Here is a 21093-nt window from a genome sequence, read left to right on the forward strand (position 1 = left end):
TAGTTTCAGGTGTAAAATATAGTGATTCAGCACTTCCATACAACACCTGGTCCTCATCACAAGTACCTTCCTTAATCCTCATCACCTATTTCACCCATCTTTCCATCTACCTCTCCTCTGGTACCATCAGTTTGTAGTTTGTTCTATAGTCTATAGTTAAGAACTTGTCTGTTTTTTAACCTTCCCCCAACCTTTGCTCATTTATTTTGTAAATTCCACACATGAGTGGCATCATATGGTATTAGCATAATGCTCTTAGCTCCATCCATGTCACTGCAAATGGCAAGACTTAATTCTTTTTTATGGCTAAGTAATATTCCATTTTGTATATATACTATTTCTTCTTTATCCATTCATTAGTCAATGGCTATAGCTATTTCCATATTTCAGCTATTGTAGATAATGCTGCTATGAACACTGGAGTTTATGCATCCCTTAGGATTAGTATTTTTGTGTACTTTGGGTAAATACCTACTGGTGCAGCTGCTGGTTGTAGGGTATTTTCATTTTTAACTTTTTGAGGAAACTCCATGCTGTTTTCCAGAATGATGCACTACTTTGCATTTCCACCAACAGTGCAAGAAGGTTCCCTTGTGTCCAAATCCTCACCAATAGCTAGTTTTAGTGTTGTTGATTTTAGCCATTTTGATAGGTGTGAGGTTATGACTCATTGCAGTTTTGATTTGTATTCCCCTGACCATGAGTGATGTTGGGCATCCATGTGTGTTGACCATCTGTGCATCTTCTTGGGAAAATGTTTATGTCTTTCTCCCTTTTTAAAATCAGATTCTTCATTTTTTTGGTGTTCAGTTTTATACATTCTTTTTGTGTACTAATCTTTTCAGATATGTCATTTGCTAATATCTTTTCCTATTCTGTAGGCTGCCTTTTAGTTTTTCTAATTTTTTCCTTTGCTGTGCAGAAACTTTTTATCTTGATGAAGTCTTGATAGTTTGTTTTTCTTGCCTCAGCATATTATATCCAGAAAAAAGTTGCTGTGGTCAATAGAGAGGTTACTGCCCAAAGTATTTTTATGGCTTCAGGTCTCACATTAAGGTCTTTCATCCACTTTGAATTTATCTTTGTATATAGTGTAAGAAAGTGATCCAGCTTCATTATTTGCATGTTGCTATCCTGTTTTCCCAATATGATTTGTTGAAGAGAAAACCTTTTTTTCCATTGGATATTCTTTCCTGCTTTGTCAAAGATTAATTGACCATGTAGTTGTGAGTCCATTTCTGAGTTTCCTATTCTGTTCTACTGGTCTATTTGTCTATTTCTGTGCCAGTACTATACTGTTTTGATCACTACAGCTTTGTAACACAACTTGAAGTTATGATTATGATGCTTCAGCTTTGATCTCCTTTTTCACGATTGTTTTAGTTATGAAAGATGTATTGTGGTTCCATACGAATTTTTGGATTGTTTGTTCTATTTCTGTGAAAAATTATATTGGTATTTTGACAGAGATTACATTACATGTGTAAATTAATTTGGGTACTATGGACATTTTAACAATATTTGTTATTTCAATCCATGAGCATGGAACACCTTTCCATTTCTTTTTAGTTTCTTTTATTAGTTATTTTACAATTTTCAGAGTACAAGTCTTTCAACTTTTTGGTTAGGTTTATTCTTAGGTGTCTTACGATTGTTGGTGCAATTGTAAATGGCATTGATTCCTTAATTTCTCCTTTTTCTGTGTCATTATTGGTGTATAGGAATGCAACAAATTTTTTTATGTTAATTTTGTATCCTGTGACTTTATTAAATTCATGGATCAGTTTTTAGCAATTTTTTGGTGGAATCTTCTAGGTTTTTCCATATAGAATGTCATGTCATATACAAATAGTGAAAGTTTGACTTCTTCCTTGCCAATATAAATGAATTTCATTTCTTTTTGTTGTCTGATTGCTGTAGTTAGGACTTCTAGTACTATCTTAAATAACAGTGGACATCCCTGTTTTGTTCCTGACCATAAAGGAAAAGCTTTCAGTTTTGTCCACTGAAGATGATGTTAGCTAAGAGTTTTTCATAAATTCTCTTGATTATGATGAGGTATGTTCCTCTAAACTTACTATGTCGAGGGTTTGTATCATGAATGGATGTACTTTTCAGATACTTTTTCTGAATCTATTGAAATAATTGTATGGTTTTTATCCTTTCTTTTATTAATGTGGTGTGTCACATTGATTTGTCCATATTGGAGCACCCTTGCAACCCATGAATAAATATCACTTGATTGGTGAGTGATTTTTTTTAATGTATTGTTGGATTCAGTTAGCTATAATTTTATTAAGAATTTTTGGATCTATGTTTTTCAGTGATATTGGCCTGTAGTTCTCTTTTTTTAGTGGAGCCTTTATCTGGCTTTTGTATTGGTTAATGCTGGCCTCAGAATGACTTTGAGAGTTTGCCTTCCTCTTATATTTTTTGGAGTATTTTGAGAAAAATAGGTATTAATTCTTCTTAATTTTTTATTTTTAAAATATTTTATGTATTTATTTTACAGAGAGAGAGAGAGAGAGATCACAAGTAGGCAGAGAGAAGGGGGGAAGCGGGCTCTCTGCTTAGCCCTGATGTGCGGCTTGATCCCAGGACCCTGAGACCAGGACCCTGAGATCATGACCTGACCCAAAGGCAGAGGCTTAACTGACTGAGCCACCCAGGTGCCCCTTAACTCTTCTTTAAACGTTTGGTGGAATTTGCCTGTGAAGCTATCTGGTCCTAGACTTCTGTGGGTTTTTTTGGGGGATTTCTTGGATTACTGATTCAATTTCTTTACTGGTTATTGGTCTTTCCAAGTTTTCTATTTCACCTATTTCTGTTTTCATAATCTATATGTTTCTAGGAATTTATTCATTTCTTTCAGGTTGTCCGGTTTGTTGGCATATACTTTTTTTGGCATATACTTTTTCATAATATCTCCTATAATTATATTTCTGTAGTGATTGTTATTTTTCTTCTCATTTGTGAATTTATTTATTTAATTTTTATTTCTTCCTCTCTCTCTTTTAATAAACCTGGCTAGAGGTTTATCAATTTTATTTATTTTTTCAAAGAACCAATTCCTGGTTTCATTGATCTAGTCTATTGTGTTTTTGTTTTGTTTTGGTTTGGTTTGGTTTTGAGGTTTTTGGGTTTTTTTGTTTGTTTTTATATTTTTTATTTCTGTTCTAACCTTTACTATTTTCTTCCTTCTGGTGGATTAGTCTTCATTTGTTATAGTCTCTAGCTTCTTTGGGTGTAATAATTTAGGTTGTTTATTTGAGATTTTTCTTGTTTCTTGGAATAGGCCTGTATTTCTATATACTTCCCTCTTAGAAATGCTTTTGCTGCATCCCAAAGGTTTGGACTGTTTTGTTTCATTTGTTTCCATGTATTTTTTTTAAATTTCTTACTTGGTTTCTTCATTGAACCATTCGTTGTTTTAGTAGCATGGTGTTTAACCTTCATGTGTTTATGATCTTTCCAAATTTTATATTTTGATCAACTCCAAATTTCATAGCATTGTGGGCAGAAAATGTAGTACGGCATGATTTCAGTCTTTTTGTATTTTTTGAGGCCTGATTTGAGATCTAATATATGATCTATTCTTGAGATTATTCCATGTGCACTTGAAAAGAATTTATATTCTGTTTTAGAATTAAATGTTCTGAATGTATCTGTTAAGTCTATCTGTTCCAATGTGCCATTCAAAGCCATTGTTTCTTTATTTTCTGTTTAGATGATCTGTCTATAGATATAAGTAATGTGTTAAAGTCCCATATTATTATTATTATCAATGAATTCCTTTATGTTTGTTTTTAATTCTTATGTATTTGAGTGCTCCCATGTTGGAGGCATAAATATTGTTGGATTGTCCCCTTTATAATTATATAGCATCTCTTGTTACAGTCTTTGTTTTAAAGTTCAGTGTGTCTCATATAAACATTACTGCTCTGGCTTTGAAAGTGTGGATTGTTTTAGGTAATATACACATTTTAACAATATTTGTTCTTCCAATCCATGAGCATGGAATGTTTTCCCATTTCTTTTTGTCTTCTTCAATTACTTTCATAAGTGTTGGAGAGTTTTCAAAGTACTTTTACCTCTTTGGTTTGCTTTATTCCTAGGTATCTTATGGTATTGGTGCAATTGTGAATGGAACCCATTCCTTGATTTCTCTTTCTTCTGCTTCATTCTTGGTGTATAGAAATGCAACTGATTTCTGTGCATTGATTTTATATCTTGCCACTTTGCTGAATTCCTATATGAGTTCTAGCAATTTGGAGATGGAGTCTTGTAAGTTGTCAACATAGAGTATCATGCAAAGGGTGAAAGTTTGACTTCTTTGCTGATTTGGATGCTTTTATTTCTTTTGTTCTTTGATCACTGAAGCTAGAACTTCTAGTACTATGTTGAACAAGAGTGGTGAGAGTAAATATCCCTGTTATGTTCCTGAGTTTAGGGGAAAAACTCTCAGTTTTTTCCCCATTGAGGGTGATATTTGCTGTGGATTTTTCATATATGGCTTTTATGATATAGGTATGTTCCCTCTATCCCTACATTGCAGGAAGTTTTTATCAAAAAATGATGCTCTATTTTGTCAATTTTTTTCTGCATCTATTGAGATGGGGTTTATCTAGCTTATTCTTTCAATGAACAAGCTCCTTGTTTTGTTGATCTATTCTACTGTTTTTTTTTTTAATTTCTATATCATTGATTTCTGCTCTAATCTTTATTATTTCTCTTCTCCTGCTGGATGTAGGCTTTATTTGCTCTCCTTTTTCCAGTCCCTTTAGGTGTAAGATTAGATTGTGTATTTGAAACTTTTCTTGTTTCTTGAGAGTAGCCTCTATTGCTATATACTTTTCTATTAGGACTGCCTTTGCTGTATCCTAAATGTTCTGAAATTCTGTGGTTTCATTTTAATTTGTTTACATGTATTTTTTAAATTCTTCAATTATCTGGTTAACCCATTCATTCTTTAGTAGGATGCTCTTTAACCTCCATGTATTTGTTTTCCTTCCAAATTTTCTTTTGTGATTGAGTTTAAGCTTTTTTTTCTTTTTTAAATTTTATTCATTTACTTGACAGAGAGAGAGACAGCAAGAGAGGGAACGCAAGCAGGAGGACTGGGAAAGGGAGAGGCAGACTTTCTGCTGAACAGGGACCCCGGTGTGGGGCTTGAAACAGGACCTTGGGATCATGACCTGATCTGAAGGCAGACACTGAACGACTTAGCCATCCAGGTGTCCCTGAGTTTAAGTTTTAAAGCATTGTGGTCTGAAAATATTCATGGAGTAATCTCAAGCTTTTGGTACCAGTTGAGCCCTGATTTGTGGCCCAGTATGTGCTGCATTCTGGAGACTGTTCCATGTATTGTCTAGAAGAATGTATATTCTGTTGCTTTAGGATGAAATCCTCTGAATATATCTGTGAAGTCCATTTGGTCCAGTGTGTTATTCAAAGCCTTTGTTTCCTTCTTGCTCTTCTGCTTAGATGATCTATCCATTGCTGTGAGTGGGGTGTTAAAATTCCTTGGTATTATTGTAGTGTTACAAATGAATTTCTTTAAGTTTTTGTTACTAATTGCTTTATTTAATTGACTATTTCCCAGTTAGGAACATAAATATTTGCAACTGTTAGATCTTCATGTAGGCTAGACCTCTTTATTATAATATGGTGTCCTTCTCATCTCTTATTACAGTCTTTGATTTAAAATCTAGTTTGTATGATGTAAGGATTGCTACCCCAGCTTTCTTTTGATGTCTGTTAACATGATAAATGGTTCTCCACCCCCTCACTTTCAATCTGGAGGTGTCTTTGGGTCCAAAATGAGTCTCTTGTAGACAGCATATCACTGGGTCTTGTTTTTTAGTCCAATATGATACCCTATGTCTTTTGATTGGAGCATTTAGTCCGTTTACATTCAGAGTAATTATTTAAAGATATGACTTTAGTGCTATTGTGTTACCTGTAAAGTCACTATTTCTGTAGATTGTCTTTTCCCTTCTGGTCTTTGTTACTTTGCTCAAAGGATCCATTTGAATATTTCTTGGAGGGCTGGTTTAGGGATCACAAATTCTTTTAGTTTCTATGTGACCTGGAACTCTTTATCTCTCCTTCCATTCTAAATAACAGCCTTGCTGGATAAAGTATTCTTGGCTGCATATTTTTCCCATTTAGCACGTTGAATATGTCATGCCAGTCCTTTCTGGCTGTCGGCCTTGTTTCTGCCTTGTAGGTTATGGCATTTTGTCCCAAGCTGCTTTCAGGATTTTCTCTTTGTCTCTGAAATTTGCAAGCTCCAATATAATATGTTGAGATGTTGACTTATTTTTATTGACTTTGAGGGCATTCTCTATGCTTCCTGGTCTTGAGTGCCTGCTTATTTCCACAGATTAGGGATGTTCTCAGCTCTAATTTGTTCAAATAAACCTCTGCACCTCTATCTTTCTCCTCCTCTTCTGGGACCCCTAATTATTCAAATATTATTTTGTGTTATGGTATCACTGATTTCTCAAAATCTGCCTTCATGATCCAGTAGTTGTTTTTCTTTTTTTTTTTCTCAGTTTCCTTATTCTCCATCATTTTGTCTTCTATAGCATTGACTATCTCATCTACTTTCTTTATTCTAGCAGATAGAGCCTCCATTTTTTATTGCATCTCAGTAATACCATTTTGAATTTGACGTGATTAGATTTTATTGCTTCTACTTCTATAGTAGGGGATTCTCTACTGTCCTCTGTGTTTTTTTTTTTCCCCCCAGGCCCAGCTAGTATCTTTATACTTATTGTTTTGAATTCTAATTCTGACATATTCATGCTGGTTAAATCCCTGGCAGTGAGTGCTGCCTCCTATTCTTTCTTTTGGGGTGAGTTTCTCCGTTTCATCATTGTGTCTAGAAAGAATTAGTGAAAGAGAGAGAAAAGACAAAAATAGCAACAACAACACCAGAAAAATACAAAGAAATCAAACTGGAAGAAAACAAAAACAAAACAAAAGAAGAAAAAAAATCAAACAATAAGTAAAACAGGACAAAACAATAAACTAGATCCTGGGTGTATTTTGGTCTATTTGTTAAAGGAAACTAGATCCCGAAATAGAAAGGAAAACATTTATATATATATAAATATATTTATATATATATTATATATATTTATATTATATTATAATATATATATTATAATATATAATATATATTTATATATATATATTTATATAAATATATAAATATATAAATATATTTAATATATATAATATATATATAAATAAATATATTTATATAAATATTTATATAAATATAAATATAAATATAATATATATTATATATATATAATATAAATATATATATTTATATATATATAAAATAGAAAGGAAAATAGAAAGGAAAATAGAAAGGAAAACATTTATATATATATAAATATATATAATATATATATATTTATATATATAAATAAATATATATAAATAAATATAAATATAAATATTTATATTCATATAAATATTTATTTATTATTATTAAATTATTAAATTAAATTATAAATTATTAAATTATTATTATTAAATTATTATTTATTATTATTATTTATTATTTAATAATATTTATTATATTTATATAAATATTTATAAATATAAATAAATATATATAAATATATATATACAAATTCATATATAAATATATAAATATATAAATATATTTTATATATATAAATAAATATATTTATATAAATATTTATATAAATATAAATATATTTATATATATATAAATGTTTTCCTTTCTATTTCTATTTCTATTTTATATATATATACATATATATGCGTGTGTGTGAGTGTATATATACACACACACACACACACAAAATTAAAATACAATGGAAGAAAACCAAATATATAAATATTTATATATATAAATTAAATAAAAAATGTATACATAAAAATTAAAAAGGAATTTTAAAAAATTGAAAAAATAAGAAAACAGCTGGGAAAAAAACCTGAAAGACTAAAGAATAATAATAAAGGACAATAAAAATGCCACAAATGCTATATACTGTTTTCTCCAAGAGCTAAAGTTTTGTAGTTCTGTATGATTGGTTTACTTGGTGTTAGTCTGTTGTTCTTGCTGGTCTTCTGTAGGAGGGGCCCGTTGCACTAATTTTCAGATATCCTTGCATGGGTGGAATTGTGCCTCCCTTGCTAGGGGATGGGCTCAGTGTAAGTGGCTCCAGATTGCACTTCTTGGTGGTGTTTTGCTACCTGAAGACTTTCAGCACCAATGGAGGGGATGAAAATGACAGCACCCCTATCTTTAGCCCTAGAGCTGAAAGTTCATGCCCCCAACTCTTTAGTGAGCCCTCACAGAAAAGCAATCACTCTTGTCTCCCTGGTTTCCATCCTAACTCTGTGTTCGCCCAGCCTGTGACTGAGTGTTTTTATTTTAAGCACATGACCCAGTTTCCAGTCTCCAAATTTTGGGCTCCTCCAGTGTGGACTGGAGCCATTCCTCCTGGGGAAGGGGGTGTTCTCATTGAACTTCTGCCTTTTGCTGGGCCCCTGCCCAGAGAAGTGTCACCCCACCATACAGTGGTACTTGGTTTATGGCAACACTGAGCAGAAAGGTGGCACCTAGACTTGCTGCTTTCAGCTGGCTTCCTTTCTCTGATGCTTGGGAACTCTGCCACAGTCAGGCGCCACCATTCTTTTTGTGACCATGAGGATCTTGAGACCACGCTGTCCACTTGGCCCCACTTCACAACCTGAGCACCTTTGAGCCAGGGATGTTCCCAAGTTGGCAGATTTCTTAATGCTCCCATTTTGCACTGATGCTTATATGTTTTTAATACTTTCTGGTAGCCTGCTTAAGTGCTTCCTCCCCTCCATGGCCCCATATTCACATCTCCTCTGCACCTCCTACCTTGCAAAAAGTGGATCACTTTTCTATTTGCAGAACTGCAGCAATTCTTTTCTCAGATCTCCCATTGATTTCATAGGTGTTCAGAATGCACTCCAGGGACCAGATGAATTAGGGACCCCTACTCCTCTACCATATTAACTCCTTCCCCAGACTCTGTTTTTAGATGTATTTACAGTTTTATATCTTCTTCATGGACATGTCAGTTCTCTTTTTGTTGTTTGCATATTATTCTCTTTCAGTACTTTTATTTTCAAGTTATTTGTATCTTTGAAAATAAAATGTAGTATGTCTTCTGTAAACAATATATATTTAGTTCTTCTCTTCTTTTCCCTTTATCAAGTCTGGCAGCCTCAGATATTTTCTTGGATTATTTAACCTTTTTAAAGATTTTATTTATTTGTCAGAGAGAAAAAAAACAAGAGAGAGCACAAGCAGAGAGAGGGGCAGGCAGAGGGAGAAGCAGTCTCTCTGCTGAGCAAGGAGCCCAATGTGGGACTCAATCCCAGCACTCTGAGCTTAAGGCAGCCACTAGACTGACGGAGCCATGCAAGGATCTTGGATTATTTTAATTTTTAAATATTTTTTTGTGTATGGGAGTTTATTCAAGTCAACTGAGTATTTAACTCATTCTTTTTGAGGTCTGAATAGTGCTTCATGGTATGCATGTACTGTAATGGATTCATTTATTCCCTTTTTGGTGAGTATTCACTTTATTTCCAGTTTTCTTTTCTTTTCCTTTCTTTTTTCTTTTTCTTTTCTTTTCTCTTTCTTTGTTTTGTTTTTCACCATAAATAATGCTTATGAATTATCCTTATTCATGAGCACTTCCATCTTGGGCATTTAACTCCTATGAGAAAGGTCACCGGGAATAGGGATGATGGCTCAAAAGATTTATGTTGTTTAATTTTAATTGATATCATCCATTGCTTCACAAAGATTGTAAATTTTTTCACATAACCAAGTTAAAACTGAAAATATAAAGTTCCTTTCATACCTAGTAATCATCAATTTTATATTTCTCTTTAATTTTTGTTAGTGCACATTAAATTTTATCTAAATGTGATTTTAATTTCTATTTCCTTGAGAATTAATTTAAAAATCATTTAATATTTAGTGGTCACTGGTATTAGCTTTTCTCTGAATTGATAATTTATGCCTTTTCTTATGTTTTATTTGTTTGCCTTGTTATAAGAAATCTTTGAATATTAAAAATATTCACATTTTTATTGTCTGAAATAAAATATTATCAAAATGCTGACTTTGGTAATTAACTTCATTTGTGGATTTTTTGTATCAGAAAACTTTGATTTGCATTTATTTAAATATGTCTTCCTATTCCTATACAATTTTCAGCTTTGCAATTTTATTTAGGAGGGTATCAATAATGCCTATACTTTTTATGTAGTTTTCTAGATTTGTCTGCATTTAACTCTAATTCACTTGGGATCTATTTTTATATATGGTATAAGATAAACTATGACCCGAGATGGGGGTCTACTTTTGTTTTCTTTCAGATGAATAGCTGGTTCTGTAAGCACTATTTCTTAAATATGAAAGTCTCACATGTGATTGGGATACATTTTGATTTCTCTATTTTGTGTCCTATTAATATTTTTCCATTCATAAACTAACATCATAGCGACAATTACAGTGGCTTTATGGTATAATATCTAGCAAGGCAAATCTCATCCTGTTTTTTCTCATACTTTAACATATTTTCTCTCTTGGTTCTTTTTCTTATGTATAAAACTTAAGATCATTTTCTTAATCCTCAGTCCCAAAATGGAGAACTCTAATTAAAATTTAATACTAACTTAGAGTGATTAACAAACTTATGATAGAAAGTCTCCTTATCCAAAAATAATGTGTACTCTTGTGATTAGACTGATTTTATGTCTTTTAATAAGATTACTGTAGTTTTCTTCTATAGATATTGCCTTTTTAAAATTTATTCTTAAGTAAAATGATTTAATTTTTCAGTATTGCAAATGAATTTTTTATATAAAATGAAAAAAAATCATTAATTTTATAAATATCTCCTATCTCTAGCAATCTTACCATATTCTCATAATTGTAGTAATTTTGCTGGAGTCTCATGTGTTTTCTAGTATAAAATGCATCATAAATTCAAAGATGGAGTTTTATTTCTTCTACACAAATGTGTGCCATAGTTATTTTATTTTCCTGTGCTTTTGCATTCACAAAAACTTCCCTGACCATGTTAAATAATGAAGAGAATAATAGATAAGCTCCTCATTTTAATTGAAATAGTTTTTCCACTTAGAATGATATTTATTATTAGTTTTTTGTTGTTGATTTTTGCCATTGTTGCTGTGTTTAGTCTTTATCACATCTGAGTGATTTCACTTGATTCCAATGTTTTGACATGTTATTAGGAATTGCTGGTGAATTTTATAGAATTCTTTCTCAAATTTATTATATCAACCATGCAGGTTTTATTTGTTGATGTAATGCAATGATACATATTTTATTGATGTTGAACATGAATTTACGGGAAATCAACTACCTTATCTTCACATTTTGTTCTTATGATACATTGCTGGAATTTACTGACTAACATTTATAAAATTTGCATTCATATTAATGAGTACAGATGTTTTATAGTTTTATTAAATAGATCAATTACCACAGAAGAAGCCTGAAAGTTGATTAAAAATTCAGGAATTTATGATCTCATATCTGCATTTTCTCTAAGCTTTAAATAATTGATAATCACATTATAATCTAGTCATTTTCAAACTTTGGTATGAATAAGAATCACTAAGGAGGGGCACCTGGGTGGCTCAGTGGGTTAAAGCCTCTGCCTTTGGCTCGGGTCATGATCCCAGGGTCCTGGGATTGAGCCCCGCATCGGGCTCTCTGCTCAGCGGGGAGCCTGCTTCCTCCTCTCTCTCTGCCTGCTTCTCTGCCTACCTGTGATCTCTGTCTGTCAAATTAAATAAAATCTTAAAAAAAAAAAAGAATCACTAAGGAAACTTGGTGATAAAATCAGACACCCAGATCCTGCTGTACTTCAATAAATCTAGGTCTCTGTATTCTTTACTCATTTTCCAGGTGATTCTGACCTGCCAAAATCTGAGAGCTACTTTCTAAACTGTTTTAAAAGCTCCTAGTTCCCTAATTTCTCTTTCTACATTACATTTTTAGTGTGTAGGGAAGCAACTGATTCCTGTGCATTGATTTTGTATCCTACCACATTACTGAATTGCTGTATGAGTTCTAGTAGTTTGGGGATGGAGTCTTTTGGGTTTTCCACATAAAATATCATGTCCTCTGTGAAGAGAGAGAGTTTGGCTTCTTCTTTGTCAATCTGAATACCTTTTATTTCTTTGTTTTTTCTGATTGTTGTTGCTAGGACTTCTGGTACTATGTTGAACAATAGTGGTGAGAATGGACATCCTTGTTGTGTTCCTGATCTTAAGGGGAAGGCTCTCAGCTTTTCCCCAGTGAGAATGATATTCACTGTGGGCTTTATCCCTATTCTCAGAAAAGGATGCTGTATTTTGTCAAATGCTTTTTCTGCACCAATTGAGAGGACCATATGGTTTTTGTCACTTCTCTTAGCAATGTGTTTTATCACACTGATTGATTTATGAGTGTTGAACCACTTTTTGTATCCCAGGGATAAATCCTACCTGGTCATGATGGATAATCCTTTTAATGTACTGTTGGATCCTATTAGCTAAGAGCTTGTTAAGAGTTTTGGTCACCATAATCATCAGGAATATTATCTGAAAAAATTCTCCTTTTTGATGGGGTCTTTGCCTGGTTTTGGGATCAAGGTAATGTTGGCCTCATAGAATGAGTTTTCTTTCCGTTTTTATTTTATGAAACAGCTTCAGGAGAATAGGTATTATTTCTTCTTTAAATGTTTGGTAGAATTCTCCGGGGAATCCATTAGGCCCTGAACTCGTTTTGGGGGAGGTTTTTGATCATTGCTTCAATCTCATTACTGGTTATTTGTCTATTCATGTTATCAGTTTCTTCTTGTTTCAGTCATAGTAGTCTATAGATTTCCAGGAAGGCATCCATTTCTTCCAGGTTTCTTAATTTATTGGCATATAGTTGTTGATTATAATATCTAATAATTGTTTCTATATATATTTCCTTGGTGTTAGTTGTGGTCTCTCCCCTTTCATTCATAATTTTGTTAATTTGGGTCCTTTCTCTTTTCTTTAGGATATGTCTGGTTAGTGGTTTATTGATATTATTCTTTCAAAAAAACAGCTTCTAGTTTCATTGATCTGTTCTACTGTATTTCTGGTTTCTAATTCATTGATCTCTGCTCTAATCTTAATTATTTCTCTTCTTGTGCATGGTTTAGGATTAATTTGTATTGATTCCATTTACAATAGCACCAAAAACCATAAGACATCTTGGAATAAACCTAACCAAAGAAGTTAAGATCTATACTCTAGAAACTACAGAACACTTCTGAAAGAAATTGAAGAAGACACAAAAAGATGGAAAAATATTCCATGCTTATGGATCAGAAGAATAAATATTGTTAAAATGTCTATGCTGCCTAGAGAAATCTACACTTTCAACACCATCCCAATAAGATTGCCAATGGTATTTTTCAAAGTTCTGGAACAAACAATCCTAAAATTTGTAAGGAACCAGAAAAGACCCTGAATCACCAAGGAAATGTTGAAAAAGAAAAACAAGCCTGGGGATGACATATTGGCTGATTTCAAGCTATATTACAAATCTGTGATCACCAAGACAGCATGGTACTAGCACAAAAACAGACACATAGATCAATTGAACAGAATAGAGACCCCAGAAATGGACCCTCAACTCTATGGTCAACTAATCTTTGACAAATCAGGGAAGAATATGCCATGGAAAATAGATAGTCTCTTCAATAAATGATGCTGGGAAAATTGGACAGCCACATGCAAAAGAATGAAACTCAACCATTCTCTTATACCATACACAAAGATAAACTCTAAATGCATGAAAGACCTCAATGTGAGACAGGAATCCATCAAAATCCTAGAGGAGAACATAAGCGGTAACCTCTTTGACATGAGCCACAGCAACTTCTTCCATGACCCATCTACAAAGGCAAGGGAAAGAAAAGTGAAAATGAACTTTTGGGACTTCATCAAGATAAAAAGCTTCTGAACAGCAAAGGAAATAGTCAATAAAACAAAGAGGCAACCCTCAGAATGGGAGAAGATATTTGCAAGTGACACTACAGATAAAGGGCTGGTATCCAAGATATATAAAGATCTTCTCAAACTCAACACCCAAAAAACAAATAATCAAGTTAAAAAATGGGCAGAAGAGATGAACAGACAGCTCTCCAAAGAAGACATACAAATGGCTAACACACACATGAAAAAATGTTTAACATCATTAACTATCAAGGACATTCAAATCAAAATCACATTGAGATACCACCTTACATCCGTTTGAATGGCAAAAAGTTGACAAGGCAAGAAACAACAAATGTTGGAGAGGTGGTGGGAAAAGGTAACCCTCTTATACTGTTGGTGAGAATGCAAGCTGGTGCAGCCATTTTGGAAAACAGTGTGGAGGTTCCTCAAAAAGTTAAAAAAGAGCTACCCTATGACCTAGCTTTTGCATTACTGGGTATTTACCACAAAGATACAGATGTAGTGATGAAAATAAGGGCCACATGCACCCCAATGTTCACAGCAGCAATGTCCACAATAGCCAAACTGTGGAAGGAGCCGAGATGCCCTTCACCAGACAAATGGATAAAGAAGATGTGGTCCACAATGCTCTGAAGCTCGAACTCAATCACAAGAGGAAATTTGGAAAGAACGCAAATACATGGAGACTAAACAGCATCCTTCTAAAAAATGAATGGGTCAACCAGGAAATTAAAGAAGAATTGAAAAAATTCATGGAAACAAATGATAATGAAAACACAACAGTTCAAAATCTGTGGGATACAACAAAGGCAGTCCTGAGAGGAAAATATATAGCAGTGCAAGCCTTTCTCAAGAAATAAGAAAGGTCTCAAATACACAACCTAACCCTACACCTAAAGGAGCTGGAGAGAGAACAACAAAGAAAGCCTAAACCCAGCAGGAGAAGAGAAATCATAAAGATCAGAGCAGAAATCAATGAAATAGAAACTAAAAAAACAATAGAACAAATCAACAAAACTAGGAGCTGGTTCTTTGAAAGAATTAATAAGATTGATAAGCCCCTGGCCAGACTTATCAAAAAGAAAAGAGAAAGGACGCAAATAAATAAAATCATGAATGAAAGAGGAGAGATCACAACCAACACCAAAGAAATACAAACAATTATAAGAACATACTACGAGCAACTCTATGGCAACAAATTTGACAACCTGGAAGAAATGGATACATTTCTAGAGATGTATAAACTACCACAACTGAACCAGGAAGAAATAGATAACCTGAACAGACCCATAACCAGTAAGGAGATTGAAACAGTCATCAAAAATCTCCAAACAAACAAAAGTCCAGGACCAGACGGCTTCCCAGGGGAATTCTACCAAACATTTAAAGAAGAATTAATTCCTATTCTCCTGAAACTGTTCCAAAAAATAGAAATGGAAGGAAAACTTCCAAACTCATTCTATGAGGCCAGCATCACCTTGATCCCAAAACCAGACAAGGATCCCACCAAAAAAGAGAATTACAGACCAATATCCTTGATGAACACAGATGCAAAAATTCTCACCAAAATACTGGCCAATAGGATCCAACAGTACATTAAAAGGATTATTCACCACGACCAAGTGGGATTTATTCCAGGGCTGCAAGGTTGGTTCAACATCCGCAAATCCATCAATGTGATACAATACATTAATAAAAGAAAGAGTAAGAACCATATGATACTCTCAATAGATGCTGAAAAAGCATTTGACAAAGTGCAGCATCCCTTCCTGATTAAAACTCTTCAAAGTGTAGGGATAGAAGGCACATACCTCAATATTATCAAAGCCATCTATGAAAAACCCACCGCAAATATCATTCTCAATGGAGAAAAACTGAAAGCTTTTCCGCTAAGGTCAGGAACACGGCAGGGATGTCCGTTATCACCACTGCTGTTCAATATAGTACTAGAAGTCCTAGCCTCAGCAATCAGACAACAAAAAGAAATTAAAGGCATCCAAATCGGCAAAGAAGAAGTCAAACTATCACTCTTTGCAGATGATATGATACTATATGTGGAAAACCCAAAAGGTTCCACTCCAAAACTGCTAGAACTTATACAGGAATTCAGTAAAGTGTCAGGATATAAAGTCAATGCACAGAAATCAGTCGCATTTCTTTACACTAACAACAAGACAGAAGAAAGAGAAATTGAGGAGTCAGTCCCATTTACAATCGTACCCAAAACCATAAGATACCTAGGAATAAATCTAACCAAAGAGGCAAAGAATCTATACTCAGAAAACTATAAAGTACTCATGAAAGAAATTGAGGAAGACACAAAGAAATGGAAAAATATTCCATGCTCATGGATTGGAAGAACAAATATTGTGAAAATGTCTATTCTACCTAAAGCAATCTACACATTTAATGCAATCCCTATCAAAATCCCATCCATTTTTTTTAAAGAAATAGAACAAATAATCCTAAAATTTATATGGAACCAGAAAAGACCTCGAATAGCCAAAGGAATATTGAAAAAGAAAGCCAAAGTTGGTGGCATCACAATTCCAGACTTCAAGCTCTATTACAAAGCTGTCATCATCAAGACAGTATGGTACTGGCACAAAAACAGACATATAGATCAATGGAACAGAATAGAGAGCCCAGAAATAGACCCTCAACTCTATGGTCAACTAATCTTCGACAAAGCAGGAAAGAATATCCAATGGAAAAAAGACAGCCTCTTCAACAAATGGTGCTGGGAAAATTGGACAGCCACATGCAGAAAAATGAAATTGGACTATTTCCTTACACCACACACGAAAATAGACTCAAAGTGGATGAAGGACCTCAATGTGCGAAAGGAATCTATCAAAATCCTTGAGGACAATGCAGGCAGCAACCTCTTTGACCTCAACCGCAGCAACTTCTTCCTAGGAACATCGCCAAAGGCAACAGAAGCAAGGGCAAAAATGAACTATTGGGATTTCATCAAGATTAAAAGCTTTTGCACAGCAAAGGAAACAGTAAACAAAACCAAAAGACAACTGACAGAATGGGAGAAGATATTTGCAAACGACATATCAGATAAAGGGCTCGTATCCAAAATCTATAAAGAGCTTATCAAACTCAATACCCAAAGAACAAATAATCCAGTCAAGAAATGGGCAGAGGACATGAACAGACATTTCTGCAAGGAAGACATCCAGATGGCCAACAGACACATGAAAAAATGCTCCACATCACTCGGCATCAGGGAAATACAAATCAAAACCACAATGAGATACCACCTCACACCAGTCAGAATGGCTAAAATTAACAAGTCAAGAAATGACAGATGCTGGCGAGGATGCGGAGAGAGGGGAACCCTCCTACACTGTTGGTGGGAATGCAAGCTGGTGCAACCACTCTGGAAAACAGTGTGGAGGTTCCTCAAAAAACTGAAAATAGAGCTACCCTACGACCCAGCAATTGCACTCCTGGGTATATATCCTAAAGATACAAACGTGGTGCTCCGAAGGGGCACGTGCACCCGAATGTTTATAGCAGCAATGTCCACAATAGCCAAACTGTGGAAAGCGCCTAGATGTCCATCAACAGATGAATGGATAAAGAAGATGTGGTATATATACACAATGGAATACTATGCAGCCATCAAAAGACATGAAATCTTGCCATTTGCGACGACGTGGATGGAACTAGAGGGTATCATGCTTAGCGAAATAAGTCAATCGGAGAAATATAACTATCATATGATCTCTTTGATATGAGGAAGGGGAGATGCAAGGTGGGGGGGTTTGGGGGGAGGTAGGAAAAGAAAAAATGAAAAGATGGGATTGGGAGGGAGACAAACCATAAAAGACTCAATCTCAAGAAACAGACTGAGGGTTGCGGGGGGGAAGGGGGACGGGAGAGGGTGGTGGGGAAATGGACATTGGGGAGGGTATGGGCTATGATGAGTGCTGTGAAATGTGTAAACCAGATGATTCACAGACCTGTACCCCTGGGGATAAAAATACATTATATGTTTATTAAAATAAAAAATTAAAAAAAAAAAAAGAAGATGTGGTCCATTTATACAATGGAATATTACTCTGCCATCAGAAAGGATGAATACCCAACATTTGCATCAACATGGATGGAACTGGAGGAGATTACTAAGTGCTAAGTAAAATAAATCAAGTAGAGAAAGACAATTATCATATGGTTTCACTTATTTGTGGAACATAAGGAATAGCACTGGGGACATTGGGAGAGGCAAGAGAAAAATGAAGGGAGGAAAATCAGAGGGGTAGATGAACTCTGAGAGACTATGGATTCCAAGAAACAATCTGAGGATTTTAGAGGGGAATGAGGTTGGGGGATAGGTTAGTCCAATGATGGGTATTAAGGAGGGCACATATTGAATGGAGTACTGGGTGTTCTATGCAAACAATGAATCATGGAACACTACATCAAAAACTAATGATGTGTACTGTATGGTGACTGACATAATTTAAAAAGGCTCCTAATTCATTTTATATAGACAAAATCTTTAATACCCCAAATCTCATGAGGCTAGGGCCTTTTACCTTTCTAAAACATAAATCAAATTGTATCTATCCCCTGCTTAAGACTTTTGAATATTTTCTCTTTTCCACTTTTTATTCATTGAGGTATGATTGACATATTATATTAGTTACAGGTGCACAACATAATGATTCAGTATTTGTATATATTGCAAAATGATCACCACCATAAGTCTAGTTAATATCCACAGCACACATAATTACAGAATTTTATTTCCTGTGATGAGAACTTTTAAGATTTACTTTATTAGCAACTTTCAGATATGCAGTACAGTATTGTTAGCTATAGTTGCCATGCTATACATTACATCCCCATACCTTGTTTATTTTATAACTGGAAGTTATTTTATAACTGGAAGTAGTTCTCTTGACTCATTTTGCCCATTCCCTTCTTCAGGCAATTTCCAATTTTTTCTTTGTATGTATGTGCTTTTTTTTTTTTTTTAACTCTACATGTAAATGAGATCATAGGTATTTGTCTTTTTCTGTTTGGCTTAATTCACTTATTAATTCACTTAGTATAATGCTCTCATACACCCTAATGTTTATAGCAAGGTCCATCGATATCACAAATGGAAAATTTTCATTTTTTTATGGCCAAGTAATACTCCATTGTGGTGTGTGTGTGTGCATGTGCACACACACACATCTCACAAGCTCTTATTCATCCATTGATGGACCCTTAAATTTTTACCATGTCCTAACCAGCATTTCTTATATCTTGTCATTTTGATAGCAGGCATTCTAACAGGTGTGAGGTATTATCTCATTGTAGTTTTAATTTCTTAATAGTTTAAGTGATTTTTTCATCCTTTTTTAATGTCATTATTTATATGTCTATATGTATGTCTGTCATTTTGATTTTTTCTCTATTCTATAGCTATTTGTTCCTCCCTTACTATCTCCTTTTGTCCTAAGTGCATGTTTTCTAGTTTTTAAAAATTATCTTTTTATTAGAAATAGTTGTTTACTCATATGCATTTATAAGAATATTTAAAGATTATTTTGTGTGATAAATCCATTGGCCCCAAACAAAAACTTTTATTCTGGAGTTTTTACTCTTGAGTATCTCAAACCATCTTGTTCTTTCATTTAATCCTGAAAAATCTATGATATTTACCCTATCCTAGGTTTAATGCACTTTTAAACAAGTACTCAATTTCTTTGATGAACTTTCTGTCCCATCTGCCTTCCAAAAATTATGTTCTTGGTCTTCTTTATTACTTACAGATGGGTGAGTTATAAATTTGGTTTGAAACATTTAACATAGCTTTGTTATCTCCAATGTTGGCATAGAGTGCTTACATTGTTGACTAATCACCTTAATTTATATCTATGTGTTTATGGATTTGTGTGGTTTATGTGTACACATTGTCAGTAGTGTCAATTTTCTTTTTTACTGAATAAAACATGAATAAAATATATCAAAATAAAAGGATATATAAAGATCATGTGTATCTTTTTTTTCAATTTGTAACAACTTAAAATATCATATAAAAAAAAAGAAAAAAAAGAAAGGATGTTGAAGTTCGTTAAAATGTTTTTTTTCTGCATCTTCTGATGATTCTTCATCATCTGATCGTGTAATTTGTATCCCTCATTTTGTAGATGTAGTGTAGCATATTGACTAATTTGCAGATGTTGAACCATTCTTACATTACTAGAAAAAATCCCTACTCATCATAGTGTATTATCCTTTTAATATGCTGTTGAATTTGATTTGCCTATACTTTGTTGAGGATTTTTTGCATCTGTGTTCATTAGGAATATTGGTTTGTATTTTACTTTCGCAGTGTTTGATTTTGGTATTAGGGTAATGGTGGCATCATAAAATGAATTTGGAAATCTTCCCTCCTCTTATATTTGGAAGAGTTTGTAGTGTCTTTTGTATTTTTAAAAATATTTTTCCTATTTTACACTGAGTATAATATTACTTCTATAACAATAATGTTTAAAAACTAATAAATTGGTAAGTTAAGCAATTTCTTACCTTTTTCAGTATAATCATATGGGTTCTGATACAATTGTTGTCACTCAAAAGATCTTCCAATTGATTGGACTGACCAATGCTGTAAGTATTTGCTTTTTAATTCTTTTTGCATTTGCTTGTGTTACTTAAAGAATTCCCATACTTTATCTATGGCACTGTCTGAATGCACATGATGTATAAAATAGGCCAAATTATGTAACTGTTTTAAGTTTCAGTTTTCTGAATAGGAATAATAATAGGAATAATAATTATTATATATTCCTAATTATGTATACTATAATTATGTATACTATAATAATATATACCTAATTATGCTAATTATAAAATTGATAAAGCACTTCACATAGGGCTTGCTGAAGTACAAGCTTTTCAAACTTAATTATTACTTGTTTTATAAGTCATACTTATTACTTATTAATATACTCTCTAAGATCCAATCCAGACTTAACAATTCTGTTGTTTAATATTTGTCATCAGTGTAGTGTTTATTTTTATAGATAAATCTCC

The 21093-nt window shown here is 33.5% G+C and overlaps 1 protein-coding gene across 1 annotated transcript in view; it reads left to right on the plus strand.

Annotated features, from left to right (window-relative positions):
* ADAM2 (ADAM metallopeptidase domain 2) overlaps nt 1-21093 on the plus strand; it is a gene marked incomplete at both ends in the record, with an annotated part of 147186 nt that overhangs the window by 34097 nt on the left and 91996 nt on the right. The window contains one exon of the mRNA XM_080797335.1: nt 20596-20667. Within this exon, the coding sequence (XP_080653461.1) occupies nt 20596-20667 (72 nt within the window). The remainder of the gene's footprint in view (nt 1-20595; nt 20668-21093) is intronic.

Source organism: Martes martes, assembly GCF_963455335.1.
Source record: "Martes martes genome assembly, chromosome: 2".
Classification (NCBI taxonomy): Eukaryota; Metazoa; Chordata; class Mammalia; order Carnivora; family Mustelidae; genus Martes; species Martes martes.